Source organism: Dermochelys coriacea, chromosome 17, assembly GCF_009764565.3.
Source record: "Dermochelys coriacea isolate rDerCor1 chromosome 17, rDerCor1.pri.v4, whole genome shotgun sequence".
In the NCBI taxonomy this organism is placed as follows: domain Eukaryota; kingdom Metazoa; phylum Chordata; order Testudines; family Dermochelyidae; genus Dermochelys; species Dermochelys coriacea.
The window spans coordinates 20,221,824-20,246,581 of NC_050084.1; the positions used below are offsets into that span (position 1 = coordinate 20,221,824).

A 24,758-nucleotide genomic window follows, 5' to 3' on the forward strand; every position below is an offset into this window, starting at 1 on the left:
ATCCCTAATATATGACCCCAAACCATATATTAAATTTCAGAATTACCAGGGACAGAAAACATCCCTTCTTGTCCCAGCTCTGTTCTGGGTCCATCCTGTCTCCATTTATCCCCCAGAGACCAGGCGGGTGAGGTAATATCTTGGACTGGACCAACAAACACAGGCTGGCCAGCTTACACAGAGCTCTTCTTCGGGTCTAGCCTGGGAACCTGGGGGGAAAGGGGTTGGCAGAACCAACCAGCCGCTTGAGGACAAGTGCCCTGCAGAGGAGCTGGGTGCATCGGCCAGCGGGGGCCGGGCCGGGCCCTGGCACCTTCCCAAGGTCGCCTCTCATCCCCTTCAGTCCATCCGAGCTCCGAGCAGCCCGGCGGGGCACTGGGGCCCCCACAGCGGCGAGGCGGGTTTATGGGGGAACTTGGCCAAATCTGGGGGGCGAGCGCGGGGAAGGGGGGCACAGACCCAGCTGAATCGTAGCCGCGGAGAGTTTCCAGCTCGTCCCCGCACGCTGCTGCCGGCGGATCTGCCAGAGCCCCGGGCCGGGGCCGGGATCGGGATCAGCCCCAGCGGGGGCGGGGAGCCGAGCCCCGCCCAGGCAGCTCGCCTCGGCCGGGCGTGCCGAGCCCTGCCCCAGCTGGCGAGCCCGGCTCCCGGGGAGGCGCCAGAGCGGCCGGCGGAGCGCACGGGGATGGAGGCGGCTGCTGCCCTGGCCGCCCTGGCCCTGGGGCTCCTGCTGCTGGCGCCGCCCGGCCCGGGGCCAGCCTGGAGCGGGGGCCGCCAAGGTGAGGGCTGCCCAGCCCGGGGGACTCTGGGGTGCGCGGAGGGGCAGAGGGCTGCGGGGATTCTGGGGGGATCCCGGGAGCTCTGGGGGGATCCCGCTATCCCTCGCCCTAAAGCAAAACGGGCTACTTGAGAGACCAACTGAGATCGGCTCTAAGGGAAATCGGGGGATTCCTTTATCTGGGTCAGTTTGCCATTTTATTTGGGTTTCAGTTTATTTTTGTCTTTATGGCACTGAATGGGTGTCTCCCCTCCTGTTCGTTCTGGAGAATTTAGATGTCAGATTTTGGCACCGAACAAAGGGAGCCTTTAGGGCTTTGAGGTTCCTCTTATTTGGGCTCTGATTCACTGAAGATTTACAGATGCATAATTTTAAAACCATGGGTAGTCCCATTGGGTTAACTGGGTTTGCTCCTGGTTTTAAAATCAAGCACGTGCATAAAATCAGACAGCATCATGGTTTTAAAGTATAACCTACAAGATCTGGGAGAAGCAGTTTCCACCCCCGATTCCCCCTGTCATTATCGGCATGGCCAACCCCAACTGCTCCAGAACCGTGAGCCCAGCTCTTAAAAGTGTGAGACTGCCATAAAATCATGAGATTTAAAACTAAATAAAATTTTGGATTCTTTTTATTCCCATCTGGGTTTTGAGCCTTAAGGTGTGTGTGTGTGTGACATTTTTAAGTGCCTGCCCTCAGTCCTGAGGGTTAGAAAATGGGAAAGATGGACTGGTGTTTAGGGCCTGGGACTTGGGAATCCTCTATTCAAATCCTTGCTCTGCCACTGACTTCCTGTGTGGCCTTGGGCACATAGTCGCTCTCTGCCTCAGTTCCGCATCTGTAAAATGGGGATAATAGCACTGCGTCACGGCGGGTTGGAAAGATGAATACATTTGAGTGTGACATGCTCAGATACTACAGTCCCGCAGGCCATGTAAGTACTTTCAACATTTATTTTTGTTTTTACATGAAAGTGGAGATGAGTGCTTTGAGATCTGCTGATGAAATGTGTTATCTAAGAGCTTGGTGGTGGTGTTGTTAATAATTATCCTGAATTAATCACATGACTCCAGAAGCTGAGGTTTTAAAAAGAAACATCAAATTTGGCCAGACTTGTCATTAAAACCACAGGAGTAGGTAATACTGGACTATATAAACTAGACGCGCAAGTTTGTGTGCAAATTGTTAATCGTTTTATTTCCTCGCTTGGCCTTTGGTTTTCTTTGTGTTAGTAGTGACTGTGATGGCAATAAAAAATAAAGTTGAAAAGCTACATCTGAAATATCTGAATGTTGAACCATTATTATCCCCTCTATGCACATGGAGAAAAGGAGAGTGTGGATTCAGATTGGATTTGAATTTGGGAGAGTTGGCTCCCAGACCCATGCTGAGGGCACTGGCCAACGTTTAGCTGATTCAGGGAAGCACTTTGCCAATTCTCCTTGCAGTCAGCAGAACTTTCTTAAAACAGTGGGGAGTGCGCTTCGGTCCCATTGTTATCAATTAAAGTTAAGCACATGCTTAAAGGTAAGCATGTGCGGAAGTGTCTTCTGGAATCTGGCTCTTTGTGTACAATACAATAAATGACAAAATCCCTGTAGCTTGATGAAGGAAACACCATAAAGCCATTAGAAATAGGCAGAAAGATTGTTTAGAAAAGAAAGACGGAGAAAGGGTTGTCGGAGAAGTGAGAGAGAATGTAAGGCATAGCTGAAACCTCATTGAGGAATTTTTTATACTTCCTCCCCCAATATCGCCATGGTGTCTGGCTCCCATTTCTCTCCCCCTTCACATGCTCAGTCTTGAGCACAAATTGAATGTACTTCCCTAGGTGTATTTATATATGCTGAGAAATCCTCCAAAATTCCTAAATCTGCCTTCACTTGGTATAGTAGCTCCTCCAATGTAGCCACTCAGTCTGTGTGTGTAAAATTGATCTTGCCAGCACGGGCAGGAGTGGATTTTGCATTTTTGTTTGTTATGGAGTGCTGGGATTAGCCTGCTGTGTTGTGAGAGGTAGTGTGCATTCCCTCTCCCTTGTTGTATCGTGCGGCTTTAGTGGAATTGGTGCTGCCTTTAAAGAAACTAAACACGAGGGCTGTCAACTAATCGCAGTTAACGCCAGCGATTAACGCAAAACAAATTAACTAGATTTAAAAAAAAATCGCAGTTTTAATCGCACTGTTAAAGAGTAATAGAATACCAATTTAAATGTATCATAAATGTTTTTGGATGTTTTTCTACCTTTTCAAATATATTGATTTCAATTACAACACAGGTTTCAGAGTAGCAGCCCTGTTAGTCTGTATTCACAAAAAAGAAAAGGAGGACTTGTGGCACCTTAGAGACTAACAAATGTATTTGAGCATAAGCTTTTGTGAGCTACAGCTCACTTCATCAGATGCATTCCTTTCATGAAGTTGATAGATTTCCACTCTATACGGCTAAATTCAGTGCCTTGCATAATGACAGGTTTCAGAGTAGCAGCCGTGTTAGTCTGTATTCGCAAAAAAGAAAAGGAGGACTTATGGCACCTTAAAGACTAACAACTTTATTTGAGCATAAGCTCTCGTGAGCTACAGCTCACTTCATCGGATGCATCCAATGAAGTGAGCTGTAGCTCACGAAAGCTTATGCTCAAATAAATTTGTTAGTCTCTAAGGTGCCACAAGTCCTCCTTTTCTTAATTACAACACAGAATGTGAAGTGTACAGTGCTCACTTTATATAGGGTTACCAGATAGCAACTGTGGAAAAAATGGGACAGGGTAGGGGGTAATAGATGCCTATATAAGAAAAAGTCCCCAAAAATGGGACTGTCCTTTTAAAAACGGGACATCTGGTTACCCTAACTTTATATTATTATTTTTTTTACAATATTTGCACTGTAAAAAAGATAATGATGCAAAGCCGCCGTGTAAACCGACGCACCTTCATTTTCATCTGACTCAGATGCCGCCAACAGAAATTAACTTTTTTTTTTTTTTTTTAACTAGAGTCATCAGCATGGAAGTGTGTCCTCTGGAATGGTGATTGAAGCCTGAAGGGGCATGCAAATGTTTAGTATATCTGGCATGTAAATAACTTGCAATGCCAGCTACAATAGTGCCATGTGAATGCCTGTTCTCATTTTCAGGTGACATTGTAAATAAGAAGCAGGCAGCATTATCTCCTGTAAATGTAAAGAAATGTGTTTGTCTTAGCGATTGGCTGAACAAGTAGTAGCACTGAGTGGACTTGTAGGCTCTAAAGTTTTACATTGTTTTGTTTTTGAGCGCAGTTACATAAAAAAACAGTTACATTTGTCAGTTACACTTTCACAATAAAGAGATTGCGCTACAGTACTTGTATGAGGTGAATTGAAAAATATTATTTCTGTAGTTTATCTTTTTTACAGTGCAAATATTTGTCATCAATAAGAATAATATAAAGTGAACACAGCACACTTTGCATTCTGTGTTGTAATCAATTTATTTGAAAACGGAGGAAAAACATCCAAAATATTTATCATAAATTTAAATTGGTATTCTGCTATTGTTTAAAACTGCGATTAATCATGACTTTTTTTTAATCTTACAATTAATTGTGATTTTTTTTTTTAAAAAAATCGATGGCAACCCTACCCAAAACCACACTCTTGTGGGGGTAACCTCGCACTCCTACCACAGCAGGAAATAGGGAATGTTGGAGTGGCAGAAATCAAATATGTCCCACTTTATTGAACCGTGGATCTATCACGTTGCCCACATCAGAGGCTTTTCATCAGAGCAAGGCTGGGAAGGGTTAGGTTTTAAAAGTACACGTCGAGAAATGTCAATTTCAGCATATACACGCAAAGGGAGGGGGAAATATTTGGATAATATTTGAAATGTACAGATCGGCAAAGAAAGAAAAATGCTGCTTGAAAACTAAGACCTTCTGGGGAAGGCATTGGACTTGGATGGATTCGTTTACACTCCCAGCTTGGCCACAGACTGTCCTTGTGCAAATCACTTAGGCCTGCTCTCCATTTAAAGATTAGATGGATTTAGCTCCGTGCTCTGAGAAATTTCACACCCTGAGTCCTAACCCATGGGGATAAACTCAACTAGGTCAGTGGAAGAATTCTTCTGTAAATCTAGCTACCGCCTCGCAGTAGTGGATTAACTATCTCGACGGAAAAACCCCTTCTGTCGCTGTCGGAAGCATCTACACCATGGCAGCCCAGCTGCAACGCCATAGCTGACCAGGTATAGCAGCTGTAGCGTAGACATGCCCATAGACATAGCCTAGACTCTTTGGGCCAGGGACTATCTCTTGCCAAGTATCTATGCAGTGTCTCGCCCAATGGGATGCTGGTCTGTAGGTGTTATTGTATTTCTGCTAAGAGTGACACCCCCACAAACTTACTTTGTGAAAGATTTAAATTAAAATGTTTTAAAAAATTCTGCTGCTGGAATAATTCCTTCAATTTGGCACCAGTATATTTCCTACCTTAACAGGAGGAAAAGCAGCACTGGGGTGAAGGGAGAGGTCATTAGTCAATTTCCTGTAAAGAATAAGAGTCATCATTTTATTGATCCTGTAATCTAAGGAGGAATAAAAGGCTCATTAGATCATAGCTGCTAACAATGGCTCGTGATAGCACCGAGGTGTCAAATGGTTCAAAGATTTCAACATGAGCCTCCATGTGGATAATTGCGACACAATTACATGAGTCACAGATGTGAATGTGCAGTGTGAACAATCAAACTTTCTTTACAGCTGGTTCATGAAACAATCATTGCTTGTTACTGAAAAGAACACCCTGGAGTCAAATGTTTGAAAGCTTCTGGGGCCAGTCAGATTTCGCTTTCCTGACTTTTATTCTGACTAATGGTGACGGATTCTATTTTTTCCTCTCTTGATTTCCCTTTAAAAACAAAAACAACCCCCCCTCCCCCAAACATTAATATTTTTTAAATAGAGCAGCATGTGAAAACTGGTTTGGCAGGTGTTTGTAGGATCAGAGCCTCATTCTGAACTCTGGCAAAACTCCCCCAAGCGCCTTAAACCATCTGATTTCACTTGCACCACAATAACTTCTGTCCCTCCCGGGTGTGAGTGAGATGACCATTGGGCCACCAAGTGGGGAATGCAGGCTCAGTTGCAAGTAATTGCAGTCGCTCAGGGCAAAGCTGAGAAGGCTGTCTGCGTTTACAATGGCAGTTATTTTCCTAGCATCAGTGCTGAGTGAAGGGAGTGTACAGTAGCCAGAGCGCGGAGGCCGGAAGACGAAAGGAGGGGGGAGCATACAGTTCATGAGCAAAGGGGAAATTCTAGTTTATGCTGATGTGAAATTTATTTATTTAATATTAAAGCAACTGAGAAGAATCTCTTTGATTGCTCAGTGGAAAATAACACGTCACAGATGACACAAAGGCTGAAACTGTGTACATTTCAACTTCCTCGTGGTGGCTATATGTGTTTAATTTTTGTAGGGATATACTATTTATTATTAGTGTTCCAGTACCACCTGTGCTCTGCTTGGTGCTTTTCAAACAAGCAGGAAGCCACTGGGCCAGGTTGGCATAGTGCTGTTGCAGGTCTGGTCCACTGAAATTGATGAAGATGCTCCATTTACACCAGCTGAAGATCTAGCCCACAGTCCCTGCCCAGAAAAGGCAGGTCAAGAAGACAAACAAAGGATGAAGAACTTGGAAAAGGCTTAAAATATACAGTCAAAATGTAAACAGCTTACATGTTCTATCTTTGTTCCAATCATTCTGTTGTCTGTTGGTTAATTTCATGTTGGAGTGGGTCTTGAGGAGGAGAGAGCATTCCTTACGGAGGAATTTCATATGTAGGGATGGCATGGGTGGAAGAGTAAAGCTGGGTGTTGGTTTAACCGATCTCGGTCCTCCTTTTCTGTTGAACTTGGTTCATGTACCTCTTCAGTGATGGAGGAAACTAGGGCTGTACTTAAAGTATCATATGTGTGTTTGAAAAAAGATCCATGAGGACTCGCTCCAAGAGGTTGTGCCATCAAGAGTGCAGCTTGGGAGTGTGGGAAATAGACAAACAAGAAGTCTTTGCATCCACCTAAACCACATGTTTAGAAAGCAGTGAACAGCTTAGGGTGATGCAGGTAGCATGGATCCTGCCATCGCAGCACTTACCCTCCCATAGCGCTCTTCACCCAAGCATCTTGCCATGCTTTGTAAATGTTAATTAAACCTTATCAGTCCTGTGAAGTAGGTAAGTATCGTTTTCCCTGTTGGAGGGAAACTGAGGCACAGGAGTTAAGGGCCTTCGTTTCAGAGGTGATGAGCACCTGCAGCTCCCATTGACTTTCAGTGATGCTATTGGCCCTCTGCGTGTCTTCGCTGCCCCTAAGCAGGGGTGCTGGGGGGGGGGGCTGCCGCATCCCCTGGCTTGAAGAGCTTTCCATCATATACAGGATTTATACATTGGTTCAATGGCTCTCAGCCCCCGCACTGTACAAATTGTTTACTGTGCTAGCCATTGGTAATGCTGAACTTGCAGTAAGGAACTCATTGGTTTAACTGCTGAATCGGAATGCACATGGATTCGCTTGCGTGGCAATCATTTTATCCACTGTGACGGGGAAAGGGAGATACAAAAAAAGGTTCCTTGTAGATTTCTGAGTTGTGCCAGGTGGGACTGAAAGCCGGAGAGAGGCTGAGGTCCAAAGGACATGGCATCCAGTTGAAACTATCATTCAAACGAGGGAGAAGGGCTTTCGGAGTGTTTCTGTTCTAAAACAATTACAATCTGCCTGAAATCTCGCTGTCTTGGGGTTAAGGATTCAACCTGCAACTAAAATCTGCTGCTTCCAATTGTGGTTTCCAAGGGGAGGCCATTCAGATTGTATTTGCTTCTTGCCTACGGACACTTTAAAGTGAGGAAACACCTTGCCCTCGGCCTGAAGTATCCATAGGGATGTTTTCCCCGGCGGGAACTCTTGCTCTCTTGGAGTGTTATCTGAGGCGAGGCCAGGACATTGCAACTTTGTCTTCCCTTCCAGCTGCAGGCAACCAGGGCCAAGCTTCATGCAAGTTCATGGGAATAACAGTGGGTGGGCTGTCTGCTCCAGGGCTGAACCCTCTGCCATAAAGGCTTAATTGGCTTCAATGGGCTTTGGGTCAGGCCCAGGAAAGCAGGATCTCTATCATAGGTACTTACAAGGCCCCCATTGCCTTAGTACCTGAGTCCCCAGATCCTCAAAGGTATGAAAGTGCCGACTGCCAAGTTCCCATTGAAATCAATGGTCGTTGGGTGCCTATATACCTTTGAGGATCTGGGCCTGAGTGCCTCATGCTCTTTGGTGTATTTATCTTCACAGCGCCCCTGTGTGGCAGGGAAGGGCTGTTCTCCTTGTCCTACGGATAAGGAACCGAGGCACAGAGAGGCTACACCATTTCACTTCCCTGCCTCAGTTTCCCTGTCTGCCAAATGGATAATACACACCACCTTTTAGGGGTGTGCTCCTTTGTCAGTGAGCATCCGTATCAGGGCCTGAAAGGGTCAAATACCTTTGCCACTTTCACCCCATGAATCCCCCCCCTGCAGCATCCTCATCCCTGTGCATAGTAAGTCCCTCCTGTCCTGGCTTGACCTGCTCCCTGGGGCACTTGCTGCCTTCTGTGAGCAGCTCTGGCTTTGAACCAGCCAGAAGAATTTCCCTCTTGTTTTGCTCCATTCTCCGGTGCGGAGGGAGTGCTGGGCATGTTTTCCTTTAATGCTCAACTGTTCATTTCCTGCTGCTTTTTATATTGCATGGAAAATAGAATTTCTCCTTCTGTGGCAGTGGACGGGGCGGGGAGGGGGCTAAAACTTTCCTAGCATTGCGAAACTTTTAGTGATGGCTTCTAGCTCTGCCTAGTAACTTTAAATTGTAGCTCTAATGAGATTTAATCATCTTGTTTTGATCAAGTGACATAAAATCCCCCTATTTGTATTCTCTGGGGTGGGGGTTCAGAGCAGTAGCAATTCTAGAGGCTGTGTTGTCTATTGGTTAGAGCAGAGGTGGCTGAGCGTCAGGACTCTTGGGTTCCATTGTTATAGTCAAAGGTCTCTGGTGCAGGGACCTTGCCCCCGATCCCCAAAGGTATTTAGGCACCTGTATTCCATTGATTTCAGTGGGAATTAGGTGCCTAAATACCTTTTGAGGACCTGGACCCTTGTCGTGTTCAATGTCTGATAATTGCCTTGTAGAGTCAGAGAACTATACACACAAAGCAGAACTCACCCCTTTGTGGATGGCCAGCATAAAACCTATATCCACTTCACTACTAGAAGTTTGTATCTGCATCCGATCCATGATCCGCAAAAGAGGTCCGAGGATATCTGTGGATTTGCAGGGCTCTATTCACTACCTCTCCCCACAAGGAATAATCATGCTCTATCCAGGGTCTGTGCAATTGATTATATAACTAGTCCCCAGAGTAATAATGGAAACCATTTTTCAAGGTTCCTTCCCCACTCTGAACGCTAGGGTACAGATGTGGAGACCTGCATGAAAACCTCCTAAGCTTACTTTTACCAGCTTAGGTTAAAACTTCCCCAAGGTACAAACTATTTTACCCTTTGACTTTCGCTGCCACCACCAAATGTCTAACTGGTATTATTATTATTATTAGGAAAGAGCCCGTTTGGAAACTTCTCCCCCCCCCCCCCAAATCCTCCCTTACCTTTATACCCCCTTTCCTGGGGAAGGCTTGATAAAAATCCTCACCAATTTGCAAAGGTGATCACAGATCCAAACCCTTGGATCTTAAGAACAATGAAAAAGCATTCAATTTCTTGAAAGAAGAATTTTAATAGAAGAAAAAGTAAAAAGAATCACCTCTGTAAAATCAGGATGGTAAATACAAAACAGAGTAATCAGATTCAAAACATAGAGAATCCCTCTAGGCAAAACCTTAAGTTACAAAAAGACACAAAAACAGGAATATCCATTCCATTCAGCACAGCTTATTTTCTCAGCCATTTAAACAAACAGAATCTAACGCATCTCTAGCTAGATTACTTCCTAAGTTCTAAGACTCCATTCCTGTTCTGTCCCTGGCAAAAGCATCACCCAGACAGACCCAGACCCTTTGTTTCTCCCCACCTCCAGCTTTGAAAGTATCTTGTCTCCTCATTGGTCATTGTGGTCAGGTGCCAGCGAGGTTATCCTAGCTTCTTAACCCTTTACAGGTGAAAGGGTTTTTCCTCTGGCCAGGAGGGATTTTAAAGGTGTTTACCCTTCCCTTTATATTTATGACTCCGTTTAAAAAAAAAACAAATAAACATTCCCCCGCTGTGTTTACAACCCAAATATTGCCTCCCATGAGAGCTGGCAAGTGAAACTGACCAGAAACTAAAGGGAAGGTGACCAGCCTAGTTTCATTTTCAAAGCGGAGTGAAATACAGAAAGTTTTAAGGGCTTGTATATGCTGGGAAGATATTTCAGATTAGGCATAATGTGAATTTAAAGCAGCACAGCTATTCCTCATTAACCCCACTTTGTGGATTAAATTGATTTGGAATATGGCACTCTGGAATAAAAGCATCCAAACAGAGAGTTAATCAGGAATAGCAATTTTGGAGTAACTCTCCATATAGACAAGCGCTTCACAAACAGCATGAGACCTTGTTGACACACACAATTACTCCAGAATAGCTATTGTGCTTTAAATTCACACCCTACCTAAATTGCAGTTAACTTTCAACTACAGACAAGCCCTTTGTAGAGAAAAATACATTAGATTTCCCCCCCGTTTTAAGAATTTGAGGTATTATTAAAACACACACATGGGAATGTGCTTAAAATGTGATTTTTTTTTTTTAAAACCAACTATCCCTTTGAATGTTTGTAAAGGGCTTTTAGACTCTCTGATTGAAAATATGCTGTGGCTCAATAGTATTGTAATAAGACCATGCACTTTTTGTATCGGGGCGGGCTTTCCATTTGTGCTGTATTGCACTTTTGGGTGCAATTAAACAGTTTGAAATAAAACCAGCAAGCACTGTACAAGTAACTGGTGGTGATCTAAGTTCATCTGCAGAGTAACAAACACAAAGGTATAGGTGTTGTTAAGGGGAGGGGAGAGAAACCATCTATTCCTCAGACATTTTTTTTCTATGCTGTGTGGTTGTAGCTGGGTCAGTCCTAGGACCTTAGAGAGACAAGGTGAGTGAGGTGATACTTTTTATTGGACCAACTTCTGTTGCTGAGAGAGACAAGCTTTCCAGCGAGACAGATCTCTTCTTGAAGCTCGGCTCTCTTACCAACAGAAGTTGGGTCAACAAAAGAGATCACCGCGCCCACCTTGTGTTTCTAACGTTTTGTGTGTGTTGGCTATACCAGATGTTGTATATCACAACCAGAAAGACACAATCTCTGGCAGGGCTATATGATGAAATCTGTGGTCTGCCTGCACTTCCCTCCCCCCTCAACTGGGGTGTATTTACTCCAGGAATGCTGATAAGGAAAGGGGAGTACCGGAGAGAACAGAGATGGAACAGTGCAGTGCCTCTGGGGGTCTGCTGGTCTCTGCAGAGTTTTGGCTAGAAGCTGGATTAATGAGAAATGAGCTCTCTTTGTAGCATGCTAGGATAGAATGTAACGGAAACGGCTTGGCTTTCCCTGAAAGCGATTGCTCACAAAGACCGAGCCAAACAGCAAAGTCACCCGAATTGATCAGAAGCACGAGGGCTGCGTGCAATGAGATGAGATTCAGTGCTAATGAATTTAAAGTCAGGCACCTAGGAACAATAATTGGAAACCTTAGGACCTGAGCTCCTCACTACCATTGATGGATTCATCCTCACAACTTCCCTGGGAGGCCAGGCAGGATCCCCATTGTACAGATGGGGAATTGAGGCACGGGACACCATGGTCTTGTCTACACTGAAAAATGTTGCTGTTTCAGCTATGCGGGTATAGTTAAAGGGGCAAAAACCCTGAGAGTAGATGCAATTATGGTCTAAAAGCATTTGTATCAGTATAGCTTTTTATGATTCAGCAGAGCAAAATGATCGATATCGGTATAACTGGGTCTGTGCAAAGGCTTTTAGTGATGTAACTCTGTCAGCAAAAGTCACCCCCCCAATCAACATTGCTGTGCCACTAAAGCTTTGAGTGTCAATTGGGCCAAAGTGACTTGTCCCTGTAAGTCAGTGGCAGAGCTGGGAATTGAACCCAGATCTCGTGGTGAAAACTCTAGCCTGTCTTAGACACACTGTAGTGAAGGACAGTGTTGGAGAAGAAGGCCTCAGAGAAGAGAGTCTGAAGGAACTGAGATTATAGCCTGGGAAGGAGAAGATTGAAGGAAGGTGGCTATAAACAATTCTGAGGAGTGAAGGGAGGGAACTGTTCATCTCATAGAATAGTAGGAGCAGCAGGCTAAATGTGATGGAGGAAGAAATCCCAGATCTGCTCATAGCCATAGCAACTGGAGGTTGGCATGGACTTGCCAAAGGGAGTTGAGACAACTAGTCCCTGATCCTGCTCACGTTGAATTCAGTGTCAAAGCTCCCATTGCGGGTGCAGGGTTATGGCCTGTCATGGCAGTCACCAAAGAGGATGGGATGTTAATGCGACAGAGTGTAACTTACCTGTCCAGGAACTGGGGAGGTGTAAGGTAAATAGTAGTTAAAAGCCCTCATTATGTTTGACAGCATACACATAAAGAAGTGAGATAAAAACGTAAATGCTCTTGCTGAAAGGTTGCAACGTAACTTTATTTCTCAGAATTCAGAGAGAACTACACAAGAACCCAAAAACAGGAGAGACAAAACAGGCTGCTCCCTGGGGGTAGGGAGGCATAACTTTCCAGCCTGACTCTCATCACAAGCTTCATTGCAGAGCCCTCTAGCCTGCAAGCAAGACCAGGAGCCCCTTCTCCCCTTAAAATGATAGCTTGCAAATCCAACATGGTCCTCAGGACACCACAAATATATAGTTTAAAACAAAATATCTACATCCACCCTGATTTACCCACCCACCCAAATGTATTGGTGACACCTTGGATCATGAAAACAGCCCAGTTGGTCTCACTTCAGTTTCCCATTGGTTACGCTCTCTGGTTCTCACTGCTAGCAGGGGAGGTTGGTTGTCTAATGAAACTGTTTCCACTGGGATGGGAGACAATTTCCTGAGAACTTTTTTCTATGCATCTTGTATGTTGGACCAAGTCTGAACTGACGAGGTCCCTTTATTTAAAATAATTAATAATTAAAGAACAATCTGGAAAACAGAACTCCCTGTTTGCAGAGCAGAGAATGCCATGAGAGCATGTTCCCTCTCCAGTGATGCATCTGGTTCCTTTGCAGCCGAAGATTATGCACACACAACTTTACTGTGGCCACAAATCTCTCCTGTGCTCGATCCTTTCCCACAGTGAAGGCCATGGGAGTCTTGCCATTGATTCTGTAGGGCGCAGAATGGAGCTGATCGACATCTGGTGTCTTCCTTGTCCCTCAGAGGCTTAGAACCATTTCAGGGCGCTTGGTGAACTTTGGCTATGGGCTGTGTGGTCGGCAGGCTGTGCCCAGAGCTCTCTGTTTCAGAGACACGTCGCAGTATTTCCAAAAACTCAGTGGCTCTCAAAAATGTTGGCAGTGTATTGTAATGAACGGCATGTATGTGGCAGTGCAAAAACTACTGCCCTCTGCTGGCTGGAATCAGAATGGCCCAATAATATCATGAGGCCTATAGTGCCAGCAAAGAAAGAAGAATCCCTTTTAGCTCAAAGTGGTAGAGGCTGATGCTTTTGGGATGGGAAGATCTCAGTTCTGTGACTTCTGTCCCCACTAAAATCAAAGTAAGCAACATCCACACAACTGTGTACTCCTAGGTGGGCCTGGTTTTGCTGTACTATTTCCAGACGTGAACGTTGTGTCCCAAGCAATCAAGTGCAGATGAGCGACTGTTAATATTTTCAGGCTTTTTTTTTTTCTTTTTCCCAGTTTTGCTTCAGCTATGATTTCGTTTTCTCTCTTCCTGTTTTTCCTTTGATGGCAGATGTTCCTGGAGAAGTATGGCTACTTTGATGAGCCAGCTCCTAGGGGACCCACGTCTGCACAGTTCGCAGAAGCAGTGAGGTAAGAATTTGTGTAGAAATTTCAAATGCAGCAAACCAAGATCCCCATCCAGCCCCTGGCTTCTGGGTTGTGTGAGCTGCCCCCTGACCTTAGATGGGGTTGCCAACTTTCTACTCACACAAAACTGAACACCCTGGCCCTGCCCCTTCGCTGAGGCCACCCCCCGCTTACTTCACACCCCTGCCCCGCTGTTGCTTGCTCTCCTCACCCTCAGTCACTCGCTCATTTTCACCGGGCTGGCTCAGGGGGCTCACTGCGGGAGGGTTGAGGGCTCTGGCTGGGGCATGCGGGCTCCAGGGTGGGGCTAGAAATGAGTTCAGAGTGTGGGAGGGGGCTCCAGGCTGAGGCAGTGGGTTAGGGTATGGGGGGGCATGAGGGCTCCAGCTGGGGGTGCAGACTCTGGGGTGGGGCTGGGGATGAAGGGTTTGCGGTGTAGGAGAGTGCTCTGGGCTGGGACCGACAGGTTCAGAGGGCAGGAGGGGGCTCTGGGCTGGCGCAGGGGGCTGGAGTGTGGGGGGTGTGAGGGCTCCAGCTGGGGGTGTGGGCTCTGCGGTGGGGTTGTGGCTGAGGCGATTGGGGTGTAGGAGGGTGCTCAGGGCTGGGACTGAGGAGATCAGAGGGCAGGAGGGGGATGAGGGCTGAGGGAGGGGGTTGGAGCACGGGGGGGGGTATCAGGTATGCAGGCTCCGGGCTGCGCTTACCTCAAGCAGCCGCCATGTCTCCTCACTTCCGGCTCCTACACGGAGGCGCGGCCAGGCGGCTCTCCGCGCTGCCCATCCGCAGGTGCTGCCCCCGCAGCTCCCACTGGGGGGACAACATGGCAGCTGCTTCCCAGGAGCCACGCAGCGTGGAGGTTAGCAGGGAGGCTGCCAGCCCCTCTGTGCGATGCCACCAACCGGAAAAGTCGTTGATCAGAGCTGCCAGGATCCCTTTTCGACTGGGTGAAAATTGGACACCTGGTCACCCTAACCTTAAAGTCTCTTCCCAGCAAAGGTCTTTTCCTATGCTCTGTCTCTCTTATGAGCAGAAAAAACACAGCTGGTTGTTCTAAAATACACATCCGTATGCCCAGCGCCATTCAGCCCAGTATCTTACTGCACTGATTAGTTTTCCTTTTATGGCCTGGTTAGAATAATATCTGCAGCAATGCTGCAGTTCATGGCTGGCTGGAAGATTTCATGAATGCCTGGGATGACAGCCACACTTATAATAACAACACCACCGGGTTCTTCTATGGCGCTTTTCATCAGTAGATCTCAAAGCACATTACAAAGGAGGCCAGTATCATCACCCCCATTTTGCAAATGGGTAAATTGAGGCACGATACATGAGTTGCCCAAGGTCACCCAGAAGGTCAGGAATAGAACCCAGGTCTCCTGAGCACTTGTCAGGTGCTCTGCTTCCTAGGACGCACCGTCTATGTTCTCTCCTATGCTGCTGTAGAGGGGCCATAGATTTCAAGGCCAGAAGGGTCCATTGTGATTGAAGGGTATCATAGAATCATAGAATATCAGGGTTGGAAGGGACCTCAGGAGGTCATCTAGTCCAACCCCCTGCTCAAAGCAGGACCAATCCACAACAAAAAGATTGTTGTCTCCAGGAAGCTGTGCTCCTCCTGGGGCTTTAGTTAACTGATTAATGCCAGGGGCCGGCTTCCCACCCCAGTGCATCCTCATGGATTGTGTTCGGTGCCATGGAGATTTGCCCTTTCCGAGGGAGCCTGGCTTCGGAGAGTTACCCCCTTCCCCAAGTGCCCAGCCTATGAGCATCAGTGAGAGGGGAGTTTCACACTGGTAAAATGGCACATGTTAGAGGAGGGATCACGTGGCCACCAACAGCCAATGCAAAAGCTATATTGACCCCTGGCTGTATTACGTTAACCGCCCCAGGAGCCTGTAGTACAGCAGAGACAGCAATAAACGTGTGGCAGCCCGGAGTGCTGGGAGCTGACTGATTTTATTTTGTCTGGGCCCAATCACCTGATAGGGGACAGGGTTACAAAAGGTTAATACCCCATCACATGGCAGGGGTCAGTGTGTGCTGACTCCTGTTCCAGCTACCCTGGCCCACACTCTGATCTCAGTGACACCTGTGTGCACTCGGGTTACTGCACTGACTTCAGTGCGTGTATCCCAATCTAATTAAGATCCAATCAATCCTGGGCCTCCCCTGCTAAGACTGCCAGCCAGAGCCAAGTGTGCTTCTTGTCTGTCTACTTGTAGCTGAATGTGGAGACCTGCCTGTGAGAAACTGAACTGGGATGCACTGACTCATTTTAGCAGGCAGTGTGGTGCAGTGGTTAGAGCATAGGCCTGGGAGTCAGGAGGCCTGGGTTCTAGTCCAGGCTCTACTGTTGTGTTCCCTGCTCTGTGTCTCAGTTTCCCCTCTGTGCAGTGTGGGTAACCACATCTATAAACAGCTTTCAGATCTGTGGATGACAAGTGCTGCATCCTGCTCGCAGTACAATGAGAGCTTTGCCGTGAGACTGGGATCTGGTCCTATAGGTGTAGAGTGCTATCATTTCCCATAACGCACCAATGCCAGTGGCTATTCCGGGTGAACCAGTGATTGAGGGCTGGTCGTGCTGTCATTCTGCGTGGCCATTCAGTTCCCACCGTCTGCGCTGCCTCTGATGTTTCCCCTTCCAGGGAGTTCCAGTGGGTGACCCACCTGCCTCTCAGCGGGGTCCTGGATATCCACGGTCCACCAGATGAACTTGCCACGGTGTGGTGTGAGTGACGCAGAAAGCCATGCTGCCTGGACCGAGCGGGTACATGCCCTGCTCTCCGGCAGACGGGCCAAGACGAGACGCGGGAAGCGCTACGCGCAGCAGGGTAGGTGCTTTCACTGGTCACTGAGATTTTCATGGGTTGAGCGCAATAATGCAGGCTGCTGGCCAGTACAACCTGGCTACATGCTACTGAACTTTTACATACTGTGAGTAGATTCACAACGCTCCCATCACTTGGCTGAGGTGCTGGTAGCCAATCCAAGCAAAACAAGAGTAGGAGAAGACTTAATAAGTTACCTCGTCCTACTGCTGCCTAGGATGGATGTTCCTAGAAGCTGCCTAAAGATGGGCCCTTCGGCTGAGTTTTACCCATTCTTTGCACAATCTGACCTCAGCAACAATTAGAGCTGATTGGAAACTGAAATTTCTGTTCCACAGGAAATTCTGAAATTAGATTCTTTTTAGGGCTGTCAAGCGATTTAAAAAAATATCGCGGTTAAACAATAACAGAATACCATTATTTAAATATTTTGGATGTTTTTCTACATTTTCAAATATATGATTTCTATTACAACACAGAATACAAAGTGTACAGTGCTCACTTTATTTTTATTACAAATATTGACTGTAAAAATGATAGATAAAGAAATAGTATTTTTCAATTCACCTCATACAAGTACCGTAGTGCAATCTCTTTATCATGAAAGCGCAACTCACAAATGTAGATTTTTTGTTGTTGTTAAACGCGTCAAAACAAAACAATGAACTCAGAGCCTACAAGCACTGAGGTCCTTCTTGTTCAGCAATCAAGCCAAACAAGTAGTTACTTTACTGTAGATATGTTGCCCATCTTATTATATGTCACCTGAAAGTGAGAACAGGCATTCGCACGGCACTTTTGTAACTGGCGTTGCAAGGTATTTACATGCCAGATATGATAAACATTTATATGCTTCTTCATGCTTCGGCCACCATTCCAGAGGACATGCTTCTATGCTGATGATGCTCGTTAAACAAATAATGCATTAATTATATTTGTGACTGAACTCCTTGGGGGAGAACTGTATGTCCCCTGCTCTGTTTTACCCACATTCTGCCATATAGTTCATGTTATAGCAGTCTCAGATGATGACCCAGCACACAGTCATTTTAAGAACACTTTCACAGCAGATTTGACAAAACGCAAAGAGGGTACCAATGTGAGATTTATAAAAATAGCTACAGCACTTGACCCAAGGTTTAAGAATCTGAAGTGCCTTCCAAAATCTAAGAAGAACAAGGTGAGGAGCATGCTTTCAGAAGTCTTAAAAGAGCAACACTCGGATGCGGAAACTGCAGAACCCAAACCACCAAAAAAGAAAATCAACCTTCTGCTGATGGCAGCTGACTCAGATGATGAAAATGAACATGCGTCGGCCTGCACTGCTTTGGATCGTTGTCGAGCAGAACCCGTCATCAGCATGGATGCATGTCCTCTGGAATGGTGGTGGAAGCATGAAGGGACATACGAATCTTTAGTGTGTCTGGCACGTAAATATCTTGCAATGCCAGCTACAACAGTTCCATGCGCATGATAGAATACCTATCAATTGGTATTCTATTGTTTAACAGTGCGCTTAATCATGATTAATTTTTTTTGTGTGAGTTAACTGTGATTAATCGACAGCCCTAATTCTTTTTTTCATTGTCCTGAATCATAATGAAAAGCCAAACTTTCCCATGGAACAAAAATTCCAAAAAATTTCTATTTGGGACCATCAAATTGTTCCATTTCACTGATGTTGAAACACGTCATTTTGGTAATGTCCAAACATTATAATGTAATTAAAAGTATTATAATAAATACAATATATATGATAGTATTAAAAGAATATTTAATGCAATATAAATGTCTAAACAAATCGAAATGATAAATCTTAAACGAAACTTTTGCATCTTATCAAAATGCAACATTTTTGACTTTCTCGAAATGAGAGCCCATAAGGATTTGTTTCAACATATTCCTTATTGAAATTGACATGGTCCCATGAAATATTTTGATTGTGACAAAGCTGCATTTTCCAATAGAAAACTCTTCTGTAGGGAATTTTTTAACCAGGTCTAGCAACCCTGAGATCCTGTTGTTTTTTCTAGATCATCTCCGCATGTCCTGCTAGGTCTGTTTTAAATTACTCTGGCAGCCACTACAAGTGTCCAGCTCTAGGCGTGGCCGGGGCAGTTGGATGTATCTTTTATTTAGTTCTTTTCCTGGCTTTACTGCAGAAATTTTATGCTTGGAGAAGATGGGGCAAGAATATAGAAATATCTTTTCTCCCTTTCAAGGACATTTGAATGCATCTGTCTGTTTAAACATAATTTCACCCATTGGAACATAACGTCCCTGATCAACATCAAGGAAATAGCTGCCCGAAATTAAAATTGCGTGACTGGGATCCAGGCTTGTTAGTGAGAAGGAAATTTTGGAAAATATGTATCTGCCTATTCCAGCCTTTTGGAGGTTAATGGCTGAGCCACTACTGAGTTGATCCCGGCACTAGGATTGTTTGGAAGGAATCGCACTGAACATTGATTCTGAAAATTGTCCCAAGTTTCTCTCCACAGACAATAGCTTGCAAAGACACTGCTGTAAATGACTCTTATTTGGCATTGCTCTCAGTATTGCAAGTTCATGCTGTGCGGGTTCTATTCTATTCTCTCTCTTTTACTGTCGTATCTGAGCATCTTCCAACTGTGCATTAAGTAACATGGGTAACCTCTGGCATGCGTAGTTCATTCCTCGATGTGTGCTGTGGAGTGTCTTGTTTGGATAGGGTTTGGTTTTGCTTTAAATGTCCAAGCAAATGTGTTTGTATCTGAGAAGACAGGTCAGAGAATGTGCCTGGCACTTGGAGTGGAAGCTGGTAAAGTTTGTGAGGGTCCTGTGGGAGTTAGGATTTAAAATTGTTATTAAAGATAATGTTAAAAAAAATTATATAGTACATAAGTTGGGAAAAGAGTGTCTGTACATCTGGGTGTAGTGCTTAGATTATTCACAAATTCAAAGGGTTTTTTTTGAATGTCATATGCTACATAGAGTACATAATCATCAATAACCCAAATTTAGGTGAATAGATTTAACAATACAGTTTAGATATTAGAATCTGAATACCCAGGTACATCTCTCATGAAAAGTTGCACAAAGATTTGGTTGCGCAAAGCAAAATATATCAATGAGTGGAGATTGTCCCTCAGTAATTTGAGAATTAGGTTGGTTGTCCATTTAGAAAATACAATCCATGAGGAAAGTATTTGTTACTTTCCTGACTGCGATTCTCATCGGCACTCCAGCTCATTCCTCCTGGTATTGCTGATGTCCAGTGATGTGTTCTATGTAGATGTCCACCTGATGGCATCTGACACCATGAGTTGCCACATTGGCCGAGTGTAGCGTTGACCAATTCCGCGTTCTCTCAGCACTTGTTTGTTACCAGGGGTCCCATGTGCCTAAGGCTCCAACAGTCAGTATGTATGTCTGGACCTGGTAACCCTTAGCTCTCAAGGTTTTGGCCAGAGGGGCATATTTCTCTACCTTTCGAGCTTGGGCATCGTCCTGTTCTCGAAGGGCACTGTGATGTCCACCACGATGATCTTCTTCTGGTCCTCATTGGTGCTGATGATCTCCAGTTGCAATTGGCTGTCGGTTCCAGGGATATAGTCTTAGACTGGCCCCTGATGATGCTCTGTCTCCTGCACATGTGAGTTTGACCCTTATAACAGAAAGTTCCTCGGTGCTTGAGGCATGGAGCTGTGGACTCTGGACCCCGTCCTGAAGTTTGGTGATTTTTTTTTTTTAAGCAAGATAACTAATGCACTGGTGCCATCTCATTGTGAAATCCAAGTGGAGATAAGGCACAGGTAGATTTCCCCACAGTGTAGCTATTCAAGATCAACACCCAGAGATGACCTTGCTGGGCTACATCACAATGGCCTTATCTGCGTTAGGATTATGATGGCCTATTTATCTCACTGTAACATAAACATCTTTTCTGGCGGGGAAGACAGAGCCCCTTGGTCCAGGCCATTGAGTGCCTTGAAGATGAGGGCCAAGACCTCTCATTGTTTCTAGCTTGCTCAGGGAGGGGAAATTAAGGCAGGCTGGGCACCTCTCTGGGACTCATGGCTACTTAGGCCAGGTTAGGAGGCTCTCTTTTAGGATGGCATTATTTGCAAATGAAGGGTTGGGCAGCTCCATCCGTATTTGGGCACCTAAATCAAAGTGCCTTGATTTTCAAAGTTGCTGAACAACTGCAGTTCCCATTGAAATCGGCGGGCATTCCAGATTGGCATCACCTCTGAAAATCAGGATGCTTTGCCCTAGGTGCCTGTGTTCGAACGTAGGGGTTTGCACCTTGGTAGTGCCTCCCACTGGAGACTCTCAAAGTGCCTGGCAAGGACGAAAGCCTGATCACCAGTCTGGGTGTATGTCTGTCCATTGAGTCAATTGCTTCAGACTGTCTGGTCATAGATTTGTTGCTACAGGGCCGGATTTGCCTCTGAGCTGGGCATGTCTAACGCCAGGCGAGTCAGCACCGTCACACCCATTTACCCGGCCCCTCAGCTGCCTTCCAAATACGCCTGTCAGTAACGTGCTTTGTGGTGAGAGTGGGCTGGGCACAGCTGTGCCTGGGACATGGGAAAAGTTAATGAGTGATTAGGTAAGTGCCAGTGACAAGTCTGCATCTGTTTTAGCGGCTGAGGTTGGTGGTGGGGTGGGGAATGTTCCCCAGAGGTTCCCCCGCCCCGAGTCTGGGCAGGATTGTTACACACCACTGGTTTCCCTACAACAAAAACGTGACTCTTCTTCGCATCTTTCCTACAAACTGTATCTTGGCAGGGCTCTAGGGAGATAAGACCAAGCGTTTGTCGGCGGGAGGGCGGGGAAGCGAACAGGATATAGGCAAGGCAGGTTTACAGAGGAGACTGAGGCAGGCAGGGACATATGGGCTGCGGAGGAGAAGGTGCTGGAACTGTGATGGAGCAGAAGGGAGGGAGCGCTAAAGAAGCAGGAGCAGGGAGAGCTGTAGAGAGACCAGGAGACAGACAAGAGCAGACCCCTGCAGTCGAGGGGGGTGATTTGGAACAGGATCCTGGACTGACCTGAGAGCCACGGGGTTGGTCTGGGGAGGGTGCTGTGTGTTTGGGCTACTCTGCCCGCATCCGAAGCAGGGCAGCAGCGTTCTGCCTGATGCCGGAGTCAGGAGAGCAGGGGCTGGGGGGGCTGCAGAGAATTCCAGCTGCGCCGCTGAGAATCCTGACTCTCGGTCCCCTGCTCTAAGCCCTGCTTAATGCACCCTCCCCGTTCTGGCTCGCCCAGCCCTGTTCTGTCCCAGGAAACCTGGGCCGTGCGGTCCGTGCTGCCGGGAAGAGGTGGAACTGGATAAGGTTCAGAGAAGGTCAAGAAAGATGATCAAGGCTATGGAATGGTTTCTGTAGGAGGAGAGACTAAAAAGATGAAGGCTCTTCACCTTAGAAAAGAGACGGCCATGGGGCGGGGGAGATATTAGAGGTCTATAAAGCCACGAACGGTTGTAGAAAAAGTATATGGAGAAGTGTTATTTATCCCTTCACCCCGTGCAAAAACCAGGGGGCACCTGATGAAAATAATAGGCCACAGGTTTAATACAAACAAGAAATACTTGTTCACACAAGGCACAACTAACCTGTGGAACTCATTGCCAGGGGATGTTGTGAAAGCCACAAGAATAACTGTGTTCAAAAAGAACTGGATACGTTCATGGAGGATAGGTCCATCAATAGCCATGGTGATCAGGGACAGTACCCCATGCTCGAGGTGACCCTAAGCCTCTGACTGCCAGAAACTGGGAGTGGAAGATGGTGGATCACTCCAGAATTGCCCTGTTCTGTATGCTCCCCCTGAAGCTGTGGTATGGGCCACTGTCAGAGACAGGACACTGAGCTAGGCAGACCATGGTCTGACCCAGTATGGCAACTCTTATGTTCTTATGATGCCCCTTGCACTGTTTTATGTGACTTCTCTTCCTTTGTCTTCCTTGGGCTGGGTCAATGTTCAATGACAGAGCCCTGGCAGCATTCACAACAGTGCCTCTCTCTGGTACAGACACCCAGGGTTAATCTGGGCATCCTGAAGCTGTACATGGCAGCTGTTGATCCTTTCCTGATGCTGGTTTCCAGTGCATCTATATCTACCCTATCCCTGGTGATGACAAGGTGAAGTGACATATGATGTGTGTGCATACGTGTGAAATGTCCAGTCCAGACCTGACTGCATCCTTGGTCTCTCAGGCATGTTTGCCTTGCTTAGGTGCCCTGCCCAAGGACCTGCCAAGCAGTGTCCCAAACCAGCCTCATAAATGCAGGCTCAGATCCACTACTAATAGTAGCTACCCCCTTGTGGCCCCCATGGGAGATGCTGGATTGAGAATCTGGGTTAAATCATTTTGTCTGGCCAAAGTGTTGGCAGCAGGACCCTCTGCGGCTGGGAAGTGGTCTCTTGCATCCTCAAGAGTCTTGGGACACTTTACAGATCATATATAACAACCTTTCCATTCTTCACTGAAATGCAACCATCTCTGGGGTGGAGGGCAGCAGCCATCATGGTGTGCAGGGAGAGGAAGGATTGGCAGGGAACCCTTACAAGTATGAGATCTTCAGTGTACATGGAGACTAGAGAGGATCTTATCTGACTGACCCATGCACAGGGAGCTGCAGGGAATCCCAGTGTATCGGCCTTGCAGTGATGAATGTGCCAGGGTTCTAGGCACTTCACATCTGGAGCTAAGCCCCCCAGCCCTGATGTGGATCGGGAATAGGAATGCTGCAGAATCCATGGTGCAGAGGCTTTTTGGTCGCTGGGAGCTGTCTCTCTCTGTGTCTGGGGACAGCTGGGCTCTGCTGGCTCCAGAGCGAAGCCAGCAGGATGGGGTGTGAATTGTGCAAACACCATGTAACCTGCTGGGTTCTGTGAGTGCCCCAGAAACTTGGGGACTGATCCTGCCTGGTGCTGGCCACCCAGTGGACTTTGCAGTGGTGAAAGCAGAATGAAAGAGGAGGGGTGTGGGTGGGTCACTGCTACCCCAAGCCAGGAAGAGGCCACTGCTGTTAGCTGGGCCTCCCCCTGCTCCTGCTTACTCTAACCCCTGCTTCAGCGGTGGCCCCGAGGATCAAATTCTGCCCTTGGTGATGCACATGGAGTCAATGGGCGTGAGGGGTGTGCATCTGAGACCAGAGTCTGACCGCTGGGGTCTAATCCATCTACTGAAGCCAGTGGCATCTCTCCAGGAATGACTTGGCCCAGAGAAGTCTAAGGGTGCAACTGAGACTAAACCCCCAAGAGAAGAGAAATGCAGCTTGGGAGAAATCATCTCTCTGAAGCCATAAACCATCTTCCCTTCCCACCCCCCTATGAGTCATTCCAGGGAGAGGGGGTTGGGGAGGAAGAGTCCCTAAGCGAGGCAGTCCAAGTGTGGGGGGTGAAGCTTCCAGCATGCCTGGGAATGGAGGAAGTGGGCAAGGGGAGACATGGATCCCTCAGCTGGCTCTTCATGTCCTGTCAGACCAGCTTCCTCGAGGGGGCGAATTGGGTAGAATGGACCAAAGCCAGGGAGGATGCTCTAGTTCCAACAGGCATTAGTTTGGGTCAGTTCTTCTGGCCTGTGTTATACAGGCCTGATGGTCAAGTGGTCCCTTCTGGCTTTAGAATTTACGAATTATGCTGACGTGTGGGCGGGGAAGGGGAAGAGAAGCTGAACACTCCTGCCACGTGATCCTCCCAGGGGAAATGCCGAGAGTGGCTGTGGCAGGACAAAGAGTGATTAGGCCCAATGGCTGAAGCTTTCTGCTGAGCTCATTGTTTATCCTGCTTTCAACAGGAAGCAATCTGTCTGAGCCGGGGTGAGCTTTGTTGGAAAAAGGGGAATAGTCGTGATGGGATCTTCTATTAGGCGACAGTCTCACCCGTGTGCTCCGCAATGCGAGCTCCCGATTACAACATGCTGGTTCCCTGCTGTGCATAAAACACTGTTGCATCTTGTAGTGTAGACTGGACCTAACCACGTTTTAACCCCAGTCCAAACTGGGGTCAGACCAGGGTTGGTTCTATGCAGGAAGATGGAGCTGTGTTTTGATCATGGCAGGGGACAAGCATGCTGCTGCTTGTGGC

General features: G+C 46.7%; 1 protein-coding gene across 1 annotated transcript in view; it reads left to right on the forward strand.

Annotated features, from left to right (window-relative positions):
- The first annotated feature begins 648 nt into the window (after positions 1 to 648).
- Positions 649 to 24,758, forward strand: part of MMP28 (matrix metallopeptidase 28) — a 44,949-nt gene continuing 20,839 nt past the window's right edge. Inside the window, 4 exon segments of the mRNA XM_043499449.1 lie at positions 649 to 779; positions 13,769 to 13,848; positions 16,497 to 16,541; positions 16,543 to 16,682. Of these exon segments, the coding sequence (XP_043355384.1) occupies positions 13,769 to 13,848; positions 16,497 to 16,541; positions 16,543 to 16,682 (265 nt within the window). The 5' untranslated portion in view covers positions 649 to 779.